This window comes from Idiotropiscis lumnitzeri, chromosome 9 (assembly GCF_059441095.1).
Source record: "Idiotropiscis lumnitzeri isolate Australia: NSW breed Sydney's pygmy pipehorse chromosome 9, RoL_Ilum_1.0, whole genome shotgun sequence".
Lineage (NCBI taxonomy): Eukaryota > Metazoa > Chordata > Actinopteri > Syngnathiformes > Syngnathidae > Idiotropiscis > Idiotropiscis lumnitzeri.
In genome coordinates this window covers 11,343,714-11,365,432 of record NC_142399.1, presented here as the reverse complement: position 1 = coordinate 11,365,432, position 21,719 = coordinate 11,343,714, and the positions used below count along the sequence as shown (strand labels likewise).

Below are 21,719 nucleotides of genomic sequence, written 5' to 3'. Positions count from 1 at the left end.
ATCATAAAGCAGAGAATTTTTTTTTTACAATTTAACATGACTTTGGTGGTATTGTGTTAATGTACAACAGCAAATGATGGTAATAAATGGGATGATACCAGCTTGAATGATGCAATGTTTGGTAATACAAGCAAGACGCCAATTTTGATTTACCGAAACGTAGCCATTTTGGAGAATTTGTTTTTTTTGCTCAACAGCAACAATATGCAAAAATACGAGGTGACTATACAAACATACAATGTTCCGACACATGATGAAGACGATGGATATTACAATCCACACCAAAAAAACAGCAGTGCAACAAGGTGGTCGTCGGTTTATAGAGGCCTTGACATACGACACCAAAACCATCAGAAGTCCATGAACCCAATCACACCAGCAAATATTTTTACAGTGTCAATTGTGCTGTTGCAGCGAGTGTATGAATGAGCATGTCACTTATTTAGTTTGTTCCCATTGGTTCAATAAAACGACGGGAAGAGCACCAATGGCTATGTCTATCCTTGACCATCTGAGGATGGATAGATGTTTGTCCTCACTAGCTGTGGTAGGCTACAATAAATTAACTAACAAAGTTTACGTTACAGTTTTAAGTTATGTAAGCTACTTCTGCCTTGCAGACAAATTGTAATTAATCTTCATTTTTAAAAGGTGACATGAACACAAAATATGGACATTCTCTGTGTTTTACGCACACTTGGGACACGAGTTCGTAGTAGCAGTGAAAATATTCATTGCAATACATTAAAAAAATCCCTGATATTTGTCAAACCTGCGATGCACATGTCTATATACAAGACGCGCCAACATAAGACACAGAATCAATGTTACCAAGGGTGGCAAATAACAACAGAGCCGTAACGTCAGTCCCGACATACGACGCAAAGTTGAACCTTGCAGACAGCACGAAAGGCATAACAGAGTGTGATCTGTTTACCACGTCGAGGTCCTACATAACGCTACGTACGTTTACTCTATGTGTACGCATATCTTCGTGACAGACTACGCCGCGTTCCGATTTACGTCCAACTGTACATTCGTCGCGAGCACGCATCCACACCATCTGCAAACCATGGAGCGCATTCACATCTATTGTGCAATTTCCGCCTGACTGACGTCCACAAAATAATGCATGATGCATGTTTTCAAGCGCAAAAAGGGGATTCATTCCCACGCGGAACACTCGGCAAGTGCAAACGCAGCACAATGACGAGAGAGGGGGGGGGGAAGGCAAATCACATACAGCCAAGCCAAATAATTAATGCACTAAATATTCCAAGGATCGAAATGGAGAATGGGTGGAGGGGTGGGGGGGTTATGAGACAATTAAAGCCGCCGCTGATGAATTATAAAAATATTCGCCCCTTACCTCTCCGTGGGAGACGCCGCGTCCCTGGGGAGTGTCCTCGGGTAGGAAATAAAGTTTGGAGCTGGACAAAAGTTGTCTGCTCGTCCTCTCTTCCCAGAGAAGCTGTAACTCGGCTACGCACACGGGCTCGTCCGGCTTGCAGCGCACCAAGAAAAAGTCCCCCAGCGACAGAATCCGAGCCTCGGCGTCCCGGCTCGCGAATTTGAAGGCTTTGTAGAAAATATACGGTCCGTGTAAGCCGCAAGACGAGCCCACCCACTGTGGAGAGAAAACACAAAGAAATAAGAACACAGGGGAATCAACGAGTGGCTCAACAAACATGTCACTCGCGCTCGCCGTCTGTTTATTTTGCCCGCATGCTAAGCTATTAATAGCCGTTAAACGGAGGGCGACGTTTGACGCGGATGCGGCCGACGCCGAACGGATGATAAATGTCAAAGTTTGGCGGCAGCCGAGCGTTTTAAACGCGGGGCGACAGCGCAAAGGGACGCTTCGGAGGCGAAGGTAAAAAGCAGGCTGAAAAGCCGAAGGGCTCCGCGGCGGTTTTATTACCTTGAGTGAGTTCGGCTCCATCGCGACGTTCTGAATTGATTCAAGTCAACACGCTCTCCAAACTTGCTGGCTTGAATGGATCGCCGCAGGTCCTGCAAGGTACACACAGCGAGACACTTCAAAATAGCACTCGTTGGACTTTCAACTAGCGTTTTAAATGTGTCCTTTCGAGCTCACGTGATGCGTTTCAACGTATTTGTCATGTGTGATTCATTACGTGGTGTTTTTTGCAAGTTATGCTAATTTTGTAGTCTTGCTATTAACTCGTACAGCAACGTAGACGCGATATCACGCCCAATTCGAGATACGCTGTGATATATCGCTCAAATTCTAAAATAATTTTGCTCAGTTGTACTAAATGTGACTCACCGCAATATATCCGCCCCCAAAAGTTGATTTTACATCGATTACACGTTTTTTTAAACGCCCCCCTTGTATGTGCCTTCCAGGACTTGTGTAAAAGCGAGTGAGTATGAAAGCCCATTTCTCACATAATGACACGCACGCATACACGCACACGCGAACGCGCAAACACACGCGCACACACACACGCACACACACGCTCACGAGCAGGCTTTGGATGTCGACAAGAAACAATGTTACATGAAAGTTAATAGGCCCATCAAATTGTTCCTCAAAAGGCAATGAGAGACTCGTGATGTTCCGCCTTTTCTTTGCTTTTTTTCCCACCATTGCAACCAATTTGATTTTATTGCCCCAGCAGGAAATAAACAGCTTCATATTTGCAGCAATTGCTGTCAGTCAGAAAACATTGAACAACCTCCCGCTCAGTTAATGTTCCATGGCAGATATAAATATACCAGGTTGTTATTTATAATGTACCGTTTCTTTAATCTCTGATATCTTTGTTTTGATATTTTTACAACTCATTTTTGTAATCAGCTCTGGATGATGTATTGGCTGTTTATTATGCACCACTGACAGTGCCCACAAGGCGGCGCCGTTTCTCTACAAGTCATGCACACTCACACGTACTGAATATGCACACACAAGCACGCGCATAGGCTACTGGCAATGTGGATTATGCAACACGTTTTTTTCCATCCCAGTAAATTGACATCATTTTCAGGAGTGGAACAGACAGACAGATAGAGTCACGTATAATCGGAGCATTTTTTTTCAAGTGCTGACACTTACACGCAATGTAATTTTTACATCACTCGTTTCAAGGCAGTGTTAGAATTTCAAATTAAGCGCTAGCTAGCGCTGGGTCAGTTTTTATGCAATGAAAATGTGTTCCCGCAGCTTCACTTTCGATGTGAACTGAGTCACAAAAAACGCATAATTAGCCAACGAACAACTGAAACGAGACACCTTATTGACACGTCTATGTATTGATCCAGAAACTGTGAATTTTTTGAAGACCAAGCTATTGGTTGTTTGCCACAAATCATTCTCAACATCAAATTTTCTTTTAATCAGGCCAAAGATGAGAAATGTCTTGCTTTCCGTATCTGTAGCTATTGTCTTTAACACACCCTGGGTCACGTTTCTTCATATTGATGCTGTAGCTGTTTTTTTTCTTCCTTATACGAAAACCACAGTTGACATTACCACCCCATCTATGTACTTTGTATGTCATGTCGTCGTCTGCGGAGGATGAAAAAACTAACAGCCTATTTTGACAAGGAGAGGAACGATGTAGTAAAATAAATTCTCAAGTAGACGTAACCGTAAACATGTACTTAAACACAGTAATAAAGTCGCTAGCCCAATCGCATTAGAGCATTTTTGAACGTTTTCCATGAAACAAAAAAAAAAAACACCACCACAAATCGATTCAACCTTTCACCTGTATAACTGAGAATCTCCCTTGACATAAGCAAGCACCTTAGTAGTATTTTGTATTGACATTGTGGCTATAAGTTAAAAATGACATGGGCAATTCTGCTATTACTGTATCGACTCGTTACTTGGCGCCACGGGTTGACGGCAGTAAAACGTGTGCGACAACAGCACTGCTATTCCCGCCAAGCGTGCCTCCGATGCAACTCGTCTTAGCGTTATCTCCTCTTGATTTTCCTCACTGCCATCGTAGCGGCTCAATCAATGGACCTCTATCAATGTGAATGGCGGCCTCCATAATGAAGTCGTCCCTTGCTTAAATCGATGGCATCACTCCAGCTCTTATCGCCAGCGTTTTCCGCTTGTCGCTCCTCAAAAATCTCTATGCGGATATTGACGAGAAAGTGCGCCTGTGGGGGCTCTTTTATTGGGGGGGGGGAGGTTATCTGGGAATTTTGGAAGCAGTGAGGGGAGCTTCGATACCCACCAAATGAATGAGAAAGTAGCGGCCTATAAATGCAACCACACTTGGGACGCTTACCTCAGGCTCATACATTGCTAACAAGCCAGCTTTTATTGTGCTGTTCTATTTTGGAATATTTGCACGGTCGATCTTTGGGAAATGAAACAAAAAGGAGCAGGAAGAGAAACATCAATAAAAGATGCTCACACTTTGCACTTTTTTTGTTGACTGGAGACATGATAACGATCCTGAGCAGAGCACTGAGGTTTCTTTTCAACTAGTGATGCACCAATACCAAAGTCATTATTGGCTATCAGTGCCATACAGTATCGTATGGTTACTCGGAAAAAATCTAGCACACATAGCCACCGATACATCTCCATCTTAAAGGGGAAGTCAAGTCAAAAATCTTTTTTACAAGAATATGTTCTATGCACTCCCACTAGTCTACACACAGATTTGTGATTAATATTGCATTTGTGGAATCTGAATTAAGCAGCAAAATCCACCCATTTTTATCCATCTCAGAGGGCGGACAATTTGCCACTTGCTGTCGACTGAAAAGGGTTTAGGTAACGGCCAATCAGAGTGCACCTGTTTTCTGGGTTTGGTCGGGTAACGTTTGCAAGAGTCTATCTTCAAAATGGAAATGGCCAATAACGGTGCAGCACTTCCAAATACTGTGGACGTTCGCCATCTGTTACAAGCCAAGCAACTGCGTGTGAAAATGAGTCTCGTGACCAAGTGCCTGGTTTGGCACATTGTGTAGGATGCGATCCACCCAGCCAAATGAGGATTCCAGCCCGGCATTCATGAAAGTGTGCTCATTGCAAAATGAGACCAACGCGCCCCTTGCTCGTTTTTGCCGTGCTCCACCATGTCTGTGTGTCTGTCTGTTTATGTGTGTTATTACAATAATGTAGCCTATGAATCTCCTGTTGCAACCCAGTATTCGGGTTTCAAGCCACTGTTGTGTTCAAATTAAGGTTTTAATTAAGTGTTTCAAATCAGACTTAGAGTTCCAAGTAAGCGTTCCAAGCCTGCGTTGGTGTGTTAATCAAGGGTTAGGCTTTTGTGCCAGGATTAAGGTTACAAATGAAGGTTCCAAATTGCAGTTGAATATATGGGTGAGGGTTTTAAACAAGTAGGGTTTCAAGACAAGATTAAGGTTTCAAATGACTGTTTTCAGCCTAGGATAGAATTTCAATTTTGGGTTGGGTTTCAAGGTGTTAGCGTTACTAATGAGGCTTTTGAACTTGAATTAGGGTTTCAAAAAAAGTTTCGGTTTTCAAAGTAGGGTTTCAAGCCTGGGTTGGGGATTCAAACAAGGGTTACGGTTTCAAGGCAGGGGTGTGGATTCAGATTCTGTGGAGTCGAGTACGTTTACGTCTGCCACCACTTGCCGTGCGAGTGGGCATCAATTTCGTATGACCTCTGGAGGTGTTATTTTTTTTTCGACGTCCCAAAAGATGTCCACATACATTTTGGGGCCGTTTGGTCCCGTTATTTTGATGTTATTAACGACACATTTACAATGACTTTGAAGGGACAAATTGTGATCTGTCCCTGTCTTGGCTGCCACCAAAATATGGAGGGAAGGGAGGGGGTGTGGCCATATCCATATTTCAAACCGTTATTTATTCACTGATTAATCCAAAACATATATATATATATATATAAGTAGAAAATGCAAAACAAATAACAATTTCCTGGTTCGTCATTCTAAGTAGGATTTAGAGTGGAGGCAAGAATTTGAAATGAGTGTTTCAAAATCCGGACAAGCTTATGGTTTCAAATGAGTGTTTTAAGCCTGTGTTGTGGCTTCGGGTGGTGTGTGGTGGACTGGAATGGAAAAACACAACAGAATCCAATATGGAGCCTATGTGGTGGACTTGATGTGTCGTTTCATGGACGGTAACCGGAGATCACGTGAGCGACTAATTTTAGCCTGTTGGACTCATTAGAAGGCGACATTCTATTTCTCGGTCCAATTAGACGAGTTAGCGGAGCCGCTTTTAATCAGCGCTTGAGTTGGCATTGGCGACGCTTGTTTGCGGGCCTCCTGCGGGGCATCGCTGGCCGCAGCTCATACATAATACGAGTGATGTCACCACATTAAAAAAGACCACATGCGACTACTCTGCTCAATCAAACACACACCCACACGCACACACACACGCACACGCACACACAATCACCCGGTTTGTTGCATAATTTACGCTGAGATCTGACCTCAATCACTGCAGACTGTCATGCACACAGAAAGGAAAGGCAAATGTTCGCTGCCCGGCTGCCATGACAATGAATGTCACGATGTGTGCTGCATAGTGCCAATTAACACACGTCAGATTGGATCACATGACCGAGTGACGGACGATTTTTGGTGGGCGCAAGCGTCATCGTGTGCAGGAAAGAAAAGGAATTGAAGTTGTCTGGCACTAATAGAAAGTATCACAATTACAAAACCCTTTGTATAAATGGGCACCTTGAGAAATTATTAGAAGTAGAGCTCGAAGCGAGGGTTATGGTTTCAAAATTAAGTTTTAAGACTGGATTAAGGTTTCAAGTGGCAGTATTTGAAAATATGGTCAGGGTTTGAAACCAGAATTCAAGTTTCAAATACAGCTTAAGGTTTCAAAATTGAGTTGGAGTTTCAAAAGTAGGTTTTCAAAATGAGTGTTTCAAGCCTGGAATAGGGTTTTGAACGGGTTTGGGCTGATAAGTAGGGTTTCAAATCTACTTTAGCTTTTCATGTTAGGGTTTTAAGCCAGGGTTACGGTTTCAAAGTAGGGTCTCACACCTCAAGTCAGGTTTTCAAAGTCAGGTTTTCAAGTCTTTTAGCCTTTTTGAGAGAAGTGGTTCTATTGTTTTTTTTAGATCTCAGGATTTGCTTTGTTTGTTTTTTGCCGGGGTGACCTGACCCGATGTCGGAAAAAAAGCTGAGCGGGATGTGAAAAGTGCAAACCGCAAACAAACTAAGCTGTCTGGATGCCGCAGCCATCTGCATACAGTTACATTTCATATCTCGCCATCTGAGGCGGGGATTAGAAGCGTGAATAATGGATTTATGTAAATGCCCGATGGGGCTTTAACCCAAAAAAAAAAAATGAGAAAGATTGAACCGGCTAGATTGACTTCCAGCTGCACGTGAGTCGTACGTGTGTTATCACGGAGGTTCGCCGTGTCACCTCGCCGTCTGAGCGATCCAATAAAAGACAACACGAGGCGTTGGCTGCATTTCAAACCATGCACGCTTAAGGCGGCGACCTGCATGGGGAATTTGTCCTAAAAGGTTCATGAGTGTCAGCGTGCATCTGTGATCGCCTGATTTGACGACGCGTATCGCCCTCTCCTCTTGGGGCGGTGACCCGCTTGCTCCAGCAGGTGGTGCTGTGCTGAAAAATGCAAAATCACTGTGTACATACTTAAGAGTTAAAAATTTACATTGTTCATAAATATAACACAAAAAAATCAGGTACCTGCATTAGTCACAGCTCTGCTTCACACAATATGTACTTTGTAAGCTTGAGTGTATTGTGCTGAAACTCCAAATGTTTCTTCAAATTTGTTTTTCAAGCTAGATAACACTTGGTCGACAGCACAGAGAGTGAGATCAACCTTAATATTTTCATCTTTATCTGACACAATCTCACAGGGACTGGATTTCCAGCAAGTGAACACAAACATCTCTATTTCCTTCTTGCTTCAGGTTACATGTGAGACATCAACGTGCTGAAAATCTGACTTGGCACACATATGACGTCACCCCCCAGACGAAAGGGGGTAAATGACCTCATTTCATAATGAAAACGACAAAAGAGAAGTCTTGTTAAAACCTGTATTTTGAAAACGGGGATAAATGGAGAGAAAAGAGCAAGCAAATAACAAACAACATCAACAACACCTGTTAGATCGTAGTTGGGTTAAATAGCAATTAACTGGGACAACAGAGGAAAGATCACAAAAACAACACCTGCTGGAATTCCCTGTTTGTGGAAAATAGGGCGAAACAAAGAAACGAGAAGGAAAGAAAAAGGGGAACGCACAAAGCAATAACAAAAGACAAGAAAAAAAACATGTTGGAACCAGGTTGGGGGGTGAGAAAATAAACAAGGAGGAAAGAGGGAAAAGCCAAAACATATTTGCCATATTAAAAACACCACTGTGGCAAAACAATGAATGATTGAAATGGGCACGAATCAAACGATCCTTTTCAAAGCATATTTTCAAAATGACTCAGAGGCTGCGTCGCAGAAGTAATCTCCTCTGCGCATTAACGATTTATCTCCTTTTATAAGGCAATTTAGTCACCACTCTGGGTTGCTATGGCGACGCCAGGTTTACTCGATGACCTTACGCAGAAAGCCTCTCGCTGTTTGGGACCAAATTGCTGTGGGATATGCGGCGCGTATAGCGAGGTTAATCCTCGCGCTTCTTCTGCTGGTGACAAATGAAAACTTGTTAATATCGATGTAAAACATCTGTGGGCTGTTTACCGCACAGGCAAGAGGAGGTGTGCGCGAGTGTGTGCGTGTGTGTGCGCGCGCGCGTGTTGTTTTTTTTAAGCGCATCGCCGCATAATAGCGTCCTGTTTTAATTGCTAATGCAAAATACGCATCACATTTCCACTTTATAACTTTAACTTTATAACTTTATATATATATATATATATATATATATATATATATATATATATATATATATATATATATATATTTATTTATTTTTTTGGGGGGGGTGGGACAAAATCTTATTTTTGTCAGAGATTCTACACTGGAACAGCTTTGATGAGCTTGGCTGCTCTGAATCATATTTATCTAATAAGCGCTTGGCCGCTTGCAGCTGTCGACACAGAGACGAGAAAGAGACAATGAGTCATGTGTTACCCATTTCAAGTGCAATTTCTTGCAATGCAAATGCCTGACATGTGTGAGTGCGCGCAGGCTGGCGTTTTGGCAACGAGCGCATGAGGAATGCGTGGCTACGTAATGAGACACCTGCTTCACTTTTAACCCCAATGACATTAAACAAATAAAAGAAAGAGAAAAAGAAAAAAATATTATGTAAAACTGAGAACAAAATGAAAACAATGACAGCAATAACATTTCCTGGGAACTCATGGTTATGGAACCTGGCGTAAAAAAAAGAGAGAGAGCAAAAAGCAATACCCAAAGACAGCAGCTTCGGGACATAGCTTGCGAAACCTGCGCTGGACATAATAAGGAGGAAAAAAAGAGCAAAAAGCAAGCTGAAAAGACAACACATGTGGACTGGTGATAAACAAAAAAAGAGGGGGGAAACGAAACTCAACAAAAACACATTAAGATAGGGAAGGGGCATCAAAAGGGGAAAAAAGGACATGAAAAAAGCAAAAATAAAAGACACCAACAGTTCTTGGGTATAAACTTTCAGAAAAGAGATAAAAAAAAACAAAAACCAAAGTAAAAACCAAAGCAACCAGTTGGAACATGACTACAGAACTTGGATGGACAACAAATTGGTATCCATTCAGACCCACCAAGATGCTTGAGCCCCCGACCCCAAGCACTTGATGGAAGGATCTCTAAACATAATATTGGCAATTATTTTTTGAATTATTATTTAGAATTGTTATTTTATTTCATCATTGTATTGTAGTGTATTGTATTGTATTATATTTTTGTGTTGTGAAATATTAATGTTGAGTTGTTTATCACAAAGAAGTTAAAATTGTTCTTTGATTGATGATGGGCAGTCTTATTCGAAACCCTTATTTTTTTATAAAGCCAACCCTTTTTTTTTATTTATTTGTTTTTATTTTTGTTTTTGGAAATGCTGATTGGTATTAAGTCAAGCGCCACAATGGGCGTCAATTAGTCATATATTTTTGTTATTAGCGAACCGTCTCTGTGCTCCACCGTATTGGATAGACAGTGTTGTTGAGCTGCTGTTCTTGTGATCCCTCATATTCAAATTCAGCAAGTAACAAACGTGTCCAACCACTTTTTTTTTGCCGGAATACGGAAATAAAGAAAACAATCATTTGGAAGCGGGGGTATAAACTTGTACTCACCCAAAATAAACGAGCACGTGGTATCCATTTGAAGCCTTTTTTTCATTGTTTTTTGTTTCACGTGGTGTTGAGCGCCCCCTATTGGGACAACGAGACAGCATCGTCACAGTCATCGTAATTAGCATCAACATCATCATCACCATCTTCATCATCTTCATCATCATCATCATCATCATATTCGTCTTGATGATGATGATGATGATGATGATGATGATGATGAACATGTCGGAACAAAGACAGGAAAAGTATTTCTCCCTTGCAAGGTCACAGCCAGCCTGTGGCTTCCATTGGCAGTTTGGCTGGGCCGCTTCTTTCAACACAACTCAGCATGAGCAGCGTGCGTGTGTGTGCGTGCGTGTGTGTGTGTGTGTGTGTGTGTGTGTCAGGGTGGACTTTGCCTCGCGAGTGACTTCCCGCACAGGCGAGATAATGGGATCTGTGATTAGAATGCCTGATAAGGTTTTTACGTGACTGCTGAGACAATATGAGCTGATTGGTTTATGCAATCTTATAAAAGTATTGAAAGTGAAGGCACACACAATTGATTTCATGTGCTGTTGCGTAAAAGAGGAAATGACATAACATGCAGCACAATCAGGTCAATTGTTGAGCATTCAGAAAATACAGTGATTTGTTTTTACTTTCTTTCTTTCTTTCTTTCTTTATTTATTTCCTTCTTTCTTTCTTTCCGTCTGTCTGTCTGTCTGTCTGTCTTTCTTTATGACTACTGTACTTGATAAAAAAATATATTTTTGGTTTAAAGCGTAAAGCGGGTATGTACCTCTAACCAGGGGCGCCGAAAAGGGGGGACATGGAGACAGATTGTTGAGGTGCATGATCAACAGGGACCTAGAAGGGCCCCTAATAAAGTTATAATCCTGACAAAATAATATGACACACTGTAATGTACGATTACTCATATATTATATTTACAATGTATTGGAGGCAACAGTAAGTGTAGTTGTTTAGGAAATCTTCCCAATGGCCCCCCCTCTCCATTTACATCAGATGGTTCCGTCTACCCGCTCCAGATTTTTACTTCGTCTGACAGTGAGTCAAGGCGCAGACGACAAGACGTCTTTGAAGTCCAGTTGCCAAAAATGGAAAGTGTCTTCGCTTCCATCTTAGGCCGGAGAAAGAAGCCAAGGGTCGACAATATGTCACAGAGTTCTTTCATGTGAAAGGTGGATTAGTGGTTCATGTGATGGAAAGTTCTGGAGTAGTGTGATACTTTCTAACAGTTACCACCTTTTCAAAATTATTAAGATATATTTTATTTAAATAAAAAGATTAGCTATCTGGTGACATTTAACTTTTTTAAAATTAAATTTGAAGGACAATATGCACTTTTAACTGTCGTTGCAGTCCCAGCTGTTGTGAAATGCGCTATATAAATAAAGTTGTACTGTATTGTATTGTATTGATTTTGTTTCCAGAATAAGTGCATCTGAAAGTGGAGTATCTGGAAGTAAGCGGGCTCCCTCTAGTGGTAGTCAAAAGAATCACTCCCGAAGTACATTTAACGTCGTTTTGTACAATTTGTATTTACACTTTAAGAAATGCTTGTTTGAAGAAAAACTTAGCTGGAGTACATTCTTTCATTAAACTTTTTTTGTAATCGTTTTTTAAATATTCTTTTCCAATTCAAGCGTGGTGTTCATGTTGTTCAAACTATGCACAATGCAACAGTGGCTTATATTAAAAACACACTACCAATTAAAAGTTGGAAAACATTCACTCGTACTATTGACACGCAATTTACTCATGAGAATAAAACCTTTGTCTCGTATTTTAAGAACACTACAGACTACTACGTTAAGCATTCAATTTTGGTCATGATAGTGCTACTTGAAAACCACTTCAGTAATGTTTCCACTATTACCCATGGGGAAAGTAACTTTGAACTGAGAATAATACAACTGTTTCATTTAGCATTTAAGTGTACTCAAAGTTTTTTTCCCAATGCTACCACGTTATGTTTATATGTATATATATATATATATATATATATATATATATATATATATATATATATATTTTTTTTTTTTATGACTCAGCACCGCAGCTGCAGCTATATATTTCGACCAAGTGTACAGAATTCAGAGGTCTCTGGCGCCCTCCAGTGGACATTTCACTTTTGCAAACGCAGTTCCTAAACTGCTGTCTCTGAATAATCCTCGACATCAACCAGGCAAACTGTGTCATGTATTCTAAAGCGAGTGGCTGCACGCTGCAGCTCCCACTCCCACTCAAGTGGGCGGAGCTTCAACTTTGAGGCCCTTTTTTTTATTGTGAGAGTGTCACAAACTTAATGGTGCATATGTGGAGTTTGTCAGTCGGGAGTGTGCACTGTACCGGCTAGAGGAGGGGGACGGCAAAAGATGATGCTGAGCGTGTTGAAGTTTACGTGCGCCATCGTGACCAGGGCGCTCTTTCTCTTCGTGTCGCTGGCGGGCGTGTGGCGGGTGACGTGGGTGAAGGGAGACAACATCTTTTGGCTGCTCACGCTGCTCTTCGTGCCGCTTCTGCTGGAGATGATCGTCACGCTGAAGAGGAGGAAAGGACAAGATTATAAATGGTAAAAGAAGCGCATTGTAGACTGTATAAAATATTTTTCGTTTCCCAGCTCATTGTGATCTGTAAGGTTACTGCTGCTATTGTTCGTCAGGACAATGAGGACTGAGTTGTCGCCCCCCACCCCACCCCAATAAATCTGCCCGAAATAGACGTCCTGCAATCTGAAAAACAAAAATCATTGTTGTTACTAGTCGCATGGAAGTGTGGTCCTGGGAAACAGGACACGATCGCGGATGATGAATTTTGTACATTTTATGAACACAATTTAATTTTGTTCCCACAAGACAAGCATCACACTTTTTGGGGGGAACCATCAAATCAGTTATTTGAATGTTGAGCTACATACACCTTAACTCTTTGGATTTTTCTTCTGCACTGAACCAGGCCGAGCTGTGAGTACTAAAAAATATCGCCAAAAAATTGACTGAACTAATTTTTCTGGGAACTTTATCTGAAATGCAAATACATGGCATGTAATAGACGGAAATTGACTTAGGTGAAAACCAAATCCTCTCTTTGCTCTTGTCATCTGTCCTTGTACGCGTTTTCAATGCACACTGTAAAAAAATGGGGAGTGATTTTTACTTACTCACTAAGACATTCTAAGTCAATTTTATAAGAAGAGTTTTTGAGTAAATGTTACTCATGAATGAATTTTAAAAAGCCACTTAAAGCAAGTTAGTTTTTACTTTTATTTTTTCCACTCAGCACCTTCCATACTCAAGGTTACTCGACACCTGAGTTATGGCTCTGTGACTGTGGATGAGTATATTGCTGTAATCTTTAAAAGAAGACCAAAATCTGTTGCGGTGGTGAATTCTGAGGTTTCCACCATGCAGACACCAACAATATACTAATTCACTACACTGTAGCCGTGGCATGGCTCATGTGTAGAGTGGCCGTCTCCCAACCTTGAGTTTATGAATTCGATCCTTCACCGCAGTGAGATTCCCTGTGTATGAAATGTGCTGTGTTAAAGAAAAAAATGTCTTCAACCTACAAGTGACATTTGAAAATATTCAAAAACTCTTCTTGTAAAATGTACTTCGAATTTCTGCATGGAAAAAACTTTCAAGTAAATATCACTCCCCATTTTTTTACAGTGCAAACAGGCATCGGTAAGAATGCACATGACAACAGATTGCGTCTCTCATTCTATTTCAAACAGAGGACAGCGGTGCTGTCTCTGACCAGCTGAAATGTTTCCTAGCAAGGAAAAAAAAGTCATCCAATGACATAAACACTGAATTTCAATACTCTACTTCAGTAAAAATGTGAGTGCTGTATAGAAATTGTTTATTTAAATGTTACAACGAGCAATTTATAAGTGTATACAGGACCGACGCTCTCCATACGTTTTGATATAATTTTTTTCCCTTTAAAGTAACAAGTTTGATTAGAAATCCAATCCAAAAGGATTAAGGAATAAGTCTTAATATTGTTTAGATTTAAAAAAAATTTCCACCCCCCCCAAGATAATCATTTGAATAATCCTGATTTCAATTATTAGTAAAATAATCGTGATCCGTTTTTTCCCCATAATCGTGCAGCCCTACTGCACAGAACATATTCTTTTCGAGAAAACTTTGGAGTTGACTTCCTCTTCAAGTTCTTGTTCAGGAGGAAGCACTACAGTCCATTTGTATGGTACACATACAGAAAAAGTAAGACATGAAATATTTGGATACCAGAATAGATGTCCTCTCTCATGCTTTGCTTTACCAATATTGTGGGTCTCCCTCGTGTTACTGAATTCTGAACCCAAAATATTAGAAACAGGACAGGAACGCTTTGAGAACCTTTTCCGGGAGGCTTTCCCCTGAGCTATTCCAAGACAGGATGTACAAATATTGTCGGCTCTGCTTTGTGATACTCAGGAACACTGAAGTCAGCCAATTTGCTTCATCTTGCAAGTCTTCCTACTAAATGTGAAGGGAAGTTCTGAAATCAATTCAAAGCGTATAACAGGAAGTAGCAGGATAGGAGATGAACTTTGAGAAGCAACTTTGAAAGGTGCGCTACCCAATTTTGTTGTTGTTTGTATGACCACATTCGTTCCCATTGTGCGTTCTCATGGAGAGTTTTGCACATTCTCTTTCAGGTTTTCCCCTCCAATCTTTCTCTTTCTCATCAGCATCATTCCCTCAATCTGGATCCTGGAGCTGCACTACCAGCAGGACAAAGTCAGCGACCCTCAGGTAGAAGGAGCAAATCACATTTGCATGGGCCCATCATTTTTGACAACTGTTTGTTTTGTTTTTGTTTGTTCAACCTGGTGGCTTTCTTAATCTCATCCCGTCACCGTGTTTGACCACCAATTTTATCCATTATTTATCTATATTATTTCAGAGATCCATATGCTTTTTTAGTCCTTCACCACACCCAGTGTTGTTGAAACTGCAAAAAGTGTCGGCTCAGCACAAATTTCAAAATATTCTGTATTTACCTAATCACTTAGTTTGACTTAGTTTTATGCAACTACATCAATATGAAGAGTTCTAAAAATATATACGGCCACACTGAAAAATTATTTAATAAATTTAAATGAATATATATATATATACATATATGTATATATATATATATATATATATATTTTTTTATATATATATATATATACATATATGAGTGTGTATAATATGATGATTTAATTTCATGCAACCACTTGACGAAATAAAAATGAGTAAATTCAACAACATTTTTTTCAACGTACTTAATGGATGAGTGTTGCTCTTACGATTTATATAAATTCTAGAAATATCTAATCAATTTGTTGAATGATCCTATTGAGGACAAGTCCTATAGAAAATGGCGGGATGGATTATCTAATAACTATTACTTAGATCAGGGTCAGGGAGACAACATGGGCCGTTTTTGTTATTAACATGCTGGAATTTTATTTTATTTGGCTTTGACGCTGTCAGACAATGTTCCTGTTGTCATATGATGTGATGACGTAATGGCAATAGATGATTTATTCTGAACAGGTTTAGTCAGTAGTGACAAATAGTCATCGGGCTCGATCGCACTGTCACGCCAGACTTGTTGTGAGGAGGGCTTCGTCTATTGCCGTATTGCTCATTGATAAAAGTGTCGCCAAGTGTGTTTGCTATCAAATGGCCTTTAATTAGCTATTAACAGAGAATCTACCTTGTCGCAGTGCAAGAAGCTTGACTCGTGGGAGAACGTGAAACAAGTGATCACTCTGAACGAGACCACAGGGGAAAACCTCACATACCAGAACTACCTTGAGGTAAAGATGACTTCACGTTGGTGTATTATTAGTCGGCGCTATTGCTGTGCGATGAGTGACATACATGGTCAAGATTATTCTCTCACTACTCAGCAATGTCAGGATTCAGAATAGTGACAGTAACCCAAAAATAAAGCCAATTTGTCAAAAAAGGTCTTTAGCACACGATTGGTGTCATGAGTCTGTTTTGTCTTCCGCGCTTCCATAAAAAAAAATAAAAAAAAATGCTGACAACAGGCTGTACGTGTGATTTATGTAAAGGCTTTAGTTTCAAATCATTATGCTGTTGAATTGTAGTAAATCAACAAAAAATGAGGTTTCAGGTGACAAGCTATTGAAAACCTTCAGTTACACTTTCAGGTTATTTGAATAAATGAAAGCTCAGATTTGGAGTTTGTAAAACAAACTGTTAGTTTGGAAGGAATAATCATACCTCTGACGAGCAACCAGTAAACATATCCATAAACTGTGGATTTAAGTTTGTCTTAAACTTACATCGTCAGAAGTAGTGGCGCAATGAGGACCTTTTCCTGAGCTAAAACGACACTGTATGTGTATATTTACAAGCTGAAAAAGGAAAGTTTCAAAGAATTCAAGTCATTTTCCAATAAAACCACAATGATGGACTTATTGCGAGAGCAGAACCAACTGGCTTTTGGTCCTGAAGCCAAGTTCTTAGAGCCAAGACCTTCCTGACTGAGCTCCTGCCACCCCCAACTTTGTGTCAGACTAACACAGACAGTCAATAACACGCTGACACATCATCAGTTCAGAGTCAAGAGAAAAAAAAAAACATCTAAATGTCTTAATAATTACACCAACACTGACTTGACAGGACTTTTTGGAGCGTTCAAATTTTTGAATCTCAGACAAATTGGGTTCACAGTGTGGGGAGAATAAACACGCGAAGAACATTGCACAAAGATGCGAGTGTTGACGTAATGCATGCAGCACCAGACGTCTCAAAGTCTCAGGCACAACTGACCATTGGAGGGAGTGAGACAAAGAGCCTTCTCAGGAGTACTGGCCGGAATCCGTTGGGAAAAGTCAGGGAAAAGTTGAACGGTGTAATTAAGGCGCGAGTGGATAGAAACGCCGCTTTACCGCAATATTATAAAACATAACATGCTGATAAAAATGTTTCATGTCAAATCGAAACACGATTTGTTGTACTGTGTCTGAAAGCGAAGAAATCGCCAAGAGCAAATGCAAAGTCAAATCTGTGTAAGGAGATTAGAAGTGGTCTTATAAGTGATCTCTGGGGTACTCCACAAAGAAAATAATCCATTCAAATACGAGTATCCTCTTTTGTTTTATTACCACGGTCAATAAAATTGATAATACAACACTGGATCATTTTAAAAGTAACTATTCAAGCAATTGTGAGATTACCACTACACCCATATATCCCATGAGTCATGGATACACCTCAGAACGCTTTTATCCCCAAAAAGAAAACACATGCTTGGTCCCGTTTCCTTTTCAGGGTGGGGGTAGGCTTCAATAACATCCAGCAGAGTCGTGTAACTGCGAGTGAACCCAGTTAGCTGCTTGCTACAACACTCCAAGCCAAGTGTAAACACATCCAGATGTTCATTTACAAAGAAACATGAACACACACTCACACCTCATTTCTGGTTTTCCAGAACATCAACCAGGCGTTGTGCTCCAACGAGTGGATCCTCGCTCTTCATCAGATTCTGCTCATTCTCCTCATCGTGGGAAAGTGGCTTCTACCCCTGGGGGGCGGCGTCACCAGAGACGAACTCTCTCAGCTCCTCCTGATCTTCGTCGGCACGGCGGCGGACATCCTCGAATTCACGAGTGAGACGCTGTCAGATGTCAAGTGCGTGGCTCTTATCATGTTTGCTCAGCAGGCCTACGCTGAGCTCTGTGTTTTTGTCTCTTGTCAATATGAGAACAATTGTAATTAAGTACCAGCACCACGCACCAAAAAAAACGATTTCTTTCTGTACATTGTCTTTCGCAGAGAGAACAGTCCTCAGTTGGTCTATATCATTTTAGCCGTATGGACGTGGAGCATGTTGCAGTTCCCTCTTCATTTGGCTGGTGAGTAAATTAAAAAAAATAAATAAAAAATTAACAAATATAAATATAAATAATAAAAAAATAAATAAATAATAAGAATGCAAACATTGTTTGTGCTGTTTGGGCATTCAATCCTCAGTTTGAGTCAAATTGTGGATCTTGGTGTCTCACTGGCAGAGAACCAAACCAGAGCTAGATCATGAGGTCACCAATATAACATCCATAGGTCACCGTATGCACCTCTGTTTACAAAGTGGCGCGTGACTAGTGTTTGTTGGCACCTTGCCGTAAAGTGGCAGCTGAATGTTTGCTCCAGCGACCTGCCTGCAGTCACCGCCCCCACTGCCGAGGGCATAATAGCAACGTTCTCTTTGGGAGAAGAAAAAGTTGAGAACCATTGCTGATGTTGATGCGAGAACACCTTTTGATTGGAATTATTGTTGCTGTCCAGTGGAAATAGCGTACATTAGCGACCTGATTTAAAGTGAAAATATACCGTTTTTGTCAATAATCTGGGGCCAGTTGTTCAAAGATAATCTGACTGGATTTTGGACAAAATAGACATATTTATTTTAGAATTTCTTTTAGAAACAGGAAAATAAAAATAAAATAAGAATAAAAACGATCTTGTCCCCAAACAGATTTCAATAAGCAAGAATGATATATTCAATGTTTGGGACAGCTAAACAAATATTTACTGTATAGTGATTTCAACACGATCTGTGGTATCCGAGCTAGCAACCATCAAAACGGCGCATTTCATTTTTTTTCTTCACATTTCAAAACAAGTAAAATGTGACAAGACTCAAAAGAAATGGTGATTTACACAACCTAGTTTAAGTGACATGGTTACGATTTTTTTCTGGCGCAATGAGGATTAGTATCATCGCAACATAGATGGAAAAGAATTGTATTATACTGCCCTCTGGTGGCTAAGGCACACACACCAGAAGGAAGCAGCACTGAATTGATGCAAAAAAAAAAATGAGCAAAAACAGTTTAATTATATGTCCATCCTATATCCGTACCGCTTGTCCTCACAAGGGTCGCTGGAGCCTATCCCAGCCATCTTCAGGTAGTAGGTGGGGTACACCCTAAACTGTTTGCCAGCCAATCGGAGGGCACACATAGACGAACAATTATGCGTGCTCACACTCATACCGAGAGGAAATTTAGGGTGTCCAATCAACCCGCCATGCATGTTTTTGGAATGTGGGAGGGAACCAGAGTATCCGGAGGAAACCCACGCAGGCACAGGAGAATATGCAAACTCCACACAGGAAGGCCGGAGCTGGAATCGAACCCTTGACCTCTGCTCTGTGAGGCCATCGTGCTAACCAGTCGTCCACCGCGCCGTCCTTAATTCTATGTATTTAATTATATTATTACTGCGTGTTGTTATAAGGTGCAATATGGAGCGCTAGTTTTCGTACTAAAAAACATTACAATGTTTTGGCAGGGAGGTTGGAATGGATTCATTTCAAAGGGGGAAAGATGATTTGAGACAGGAGTATTTTGACATACAAGTGTGGTCACGGAACAAATTACAAATCACATGTCAAAGCACCACTGTATTCATGTGGACGCCAAAGGTATCTGATCACATTTAAGACACTTTTCCTGCTTGTTCCGACAGTGGTGAACTCCAAGTTGGAGTTGGTGGACGACCAGGATGTACGCGAGGTTTCCCTCCTGACAAAACACAGCACGGACATTTGGGGTATCGTGGAGGCCTTGTTTATCCAGGACGGCCCCTTCCTGATGGTGCGACTCACTGTCATGACCTACTTCGACGTCTTCCACCAGATGCTGGTCTTCTTCGCCATCAAGAACTTCCTGGTGGTCATTTTGAATGTGTACAGGCTAGCCGTCATCTGCCAGGACTTTAGACCTTCCCGGAGTGGCAGTGGCCTAGGCAGTGCCATCCCATAATTAGGTGTAATCAATCAATGGGGTAAAAGCGAAACCCTGAGTGATTCTTAAGTATATTGATTAGACGATAATACTGTTGTGTTGTCTTCCTGTGTCCCGCCATGTCAGTTAATTGAGAAAAGTACTCTTTTCAGCCATGTTCTTACACTTGTTGCCACATTTCAGTGTCCACGCTTGATCCTTCTGTTGCTAAACTCACAGGACAGTTGGTCCGTTCTCATAGAAGATTGGACTAGAGTAACCGGAGTGGTGTTAAAGCTGAAGACACGAACAGGAAAAGAGGAAGAAGCACAGGAAAAAAGGGGGTGTCTGGAAGTTTCAGGATCCTTTTGAAAGTGTCAGCTCAACAACAAAAAAAGCCAAATGAAAATAGTCATCAAGCCCAGATAAGATAAGACTTTCCTTCCCATAAAAACATGAATCAAAGTGCTGCCAAATCGTGACATTGCAGGACACGTTTGAACTCAAGTCAAGAAGGTGAAACAGAACGTACTCCACTGTAAACATTGGGTAATTACTGCATTTCATTTAGTGCTGACTCAGACTGTTCGTTCTTTGCTTTTCATAGACAGTAACACACTTTTGTTATTTTCATACGAGCTATAAAAAGACAAATAAGACCATAAACATCTACTCCCCCAACCTGACTTTGTGTGATAAAACTGCATTTCTTGCTGTACAAAAAAGTGTGGCAACAAGGGATTCATTTCATTCTGTTTGTGTTGCTATGGTTTTAAAAAACACAAGTTTTAATGAGTTACTTTGAATATGCCAAAAAATAATCTGTAACTTTTGCCCAGATTTATGTATGAATTTTAAAAAGATATTAGTCTTACACAAGCAGTGATTCCAGTAATTATAATTAGAGTATATAGAGTATAGAGCTTGATTAATGTAAATGTCCTGGTATTTATAACTTGTTCCATACAAAATATGACATCTCACATATTAGTCACAATGTCAGTTCCCGTACAAAAACGGACATATGTCGCCCCGCTGAGGACATAAGGGGAGTGACACATCGCTAATGAGTCTATTCTTGAGGTAGTCAATAATTACATGACAGTTTTATGTCGGAAAAAATACCATAATTATATCAAGACCTGAAGATTCAACGACAGATAATAGCGGGACGCCGTGGATAATGAAGTTCCCAGAATGCACCGCGATTGCTCCAACGTTATGACGTGCTTTAGCCTGCCCCTTTGCGAGCAGTCAAACTATTCATTGGCAGGTCACACACCTGCGGAATTCACAACTATCGATTAAACGCACGTTCATGTTCATTTATTGGGTCCATTAAAAGTCTATTTGGCTCGCAGTGACTAGCTATTGTTTGATATCTGATAGTTTAGCCCGCTAACTAGTCAAATGGAATGTCTTCACGTGTAAAAACTTGTTGCCGTGGCAACCGCAGACAGACACGCATCGTAGATCCAACAAGTCCCAGAATGCATAGCATAGCAATAGCTCATCCTCCAGCCCAAAATCAGTTTGACGAGAAGTCATCTTTAATTCGAGGAAAAAGGGGTCATCAACTTTGTAAATGTCTTATGACGAGGTATTGTTTCACTACATTAAATCCGACACGCCAATACTGTACCATCTGGCTTAGATATCATATCAGCTTCTTCTTTTTTTAAATTTTTTTTAGTTAATATTAAAA

General features: G+C 40.7%; 2 protein-coding genes across 4 annotated transcripts in view; one reads left to right on the top strand and one right to left on the bottom strand.

The window, feature by feature from the left end:
- arid5b (AT-rich interaction domain 5B) overlaps positions 1-2,403 on the bottom strand; it is a 77,951-nt gene extending 75,548 nt beyond the window's left edge. The window contains exons 1-3 of one of the 2 annotated variants that reach the window (XM_088304694.1): positions 2,291-2,403; positions 1,922-2,013; positions 1,370-1,627 (exon numbers count right to left, since the gene is read on the bottom strand). In XM_088304694.1, the coding sequence (XP_088160820.1) occupies positions 1,370-1,627; positions 1,922-1,942 (279 nt within the window). In that variant the 5' untranslated portion in view covers positions 1,943-2,013; positions 2,291-2,403. Of the gene's footprint in view, positions 1-1,369; positions 1,628-1,921; positions 2,050-2,290 lie in introns of those variants that run through there. The other variant, XM_088304695.1, reaches the window with a different exon arrangement.
- Positions 2,404-12,511: 10,108 nt separating this feature from the next.
- Positions 12,512-20,456, top strand: LOC148330233 (transmembrane protein 26-like). 2 transcript variants are annotated; one of them, XM_088305138.1, is made up of 6 exons: positions 12,512-12,820; positions 14,921-15,017; positions 15,980-16,072; positions 17,719-17,918; positions 18,063-18,142; positions 19,758-20,456. In XM_088305138.1, the coding sequence occupies exons 1-6, from the start codon at positions 12,624-12,626 to the stop codon at positions 20,051-20,053; spliced, it is 963 nt and encodes a 320-aa protein (XP_088161264.1). In that variant the 5' UTR covers positions 12,512-12,623; the 3' UTR covers positions 20,054-20,456. The 2 variants fall into 2 exon arrangements, with proteins under 2 accessions (XP_088161264.1, XP_088161265.1); XM_088305139.1 differs by lacking the exon at positions 12,512-12,820 and adding an exon at positions 13,023-13,211.
- The last annotated feature ends 1,263 nt before the right edge of the window (positions 20,457-21,719 follow it).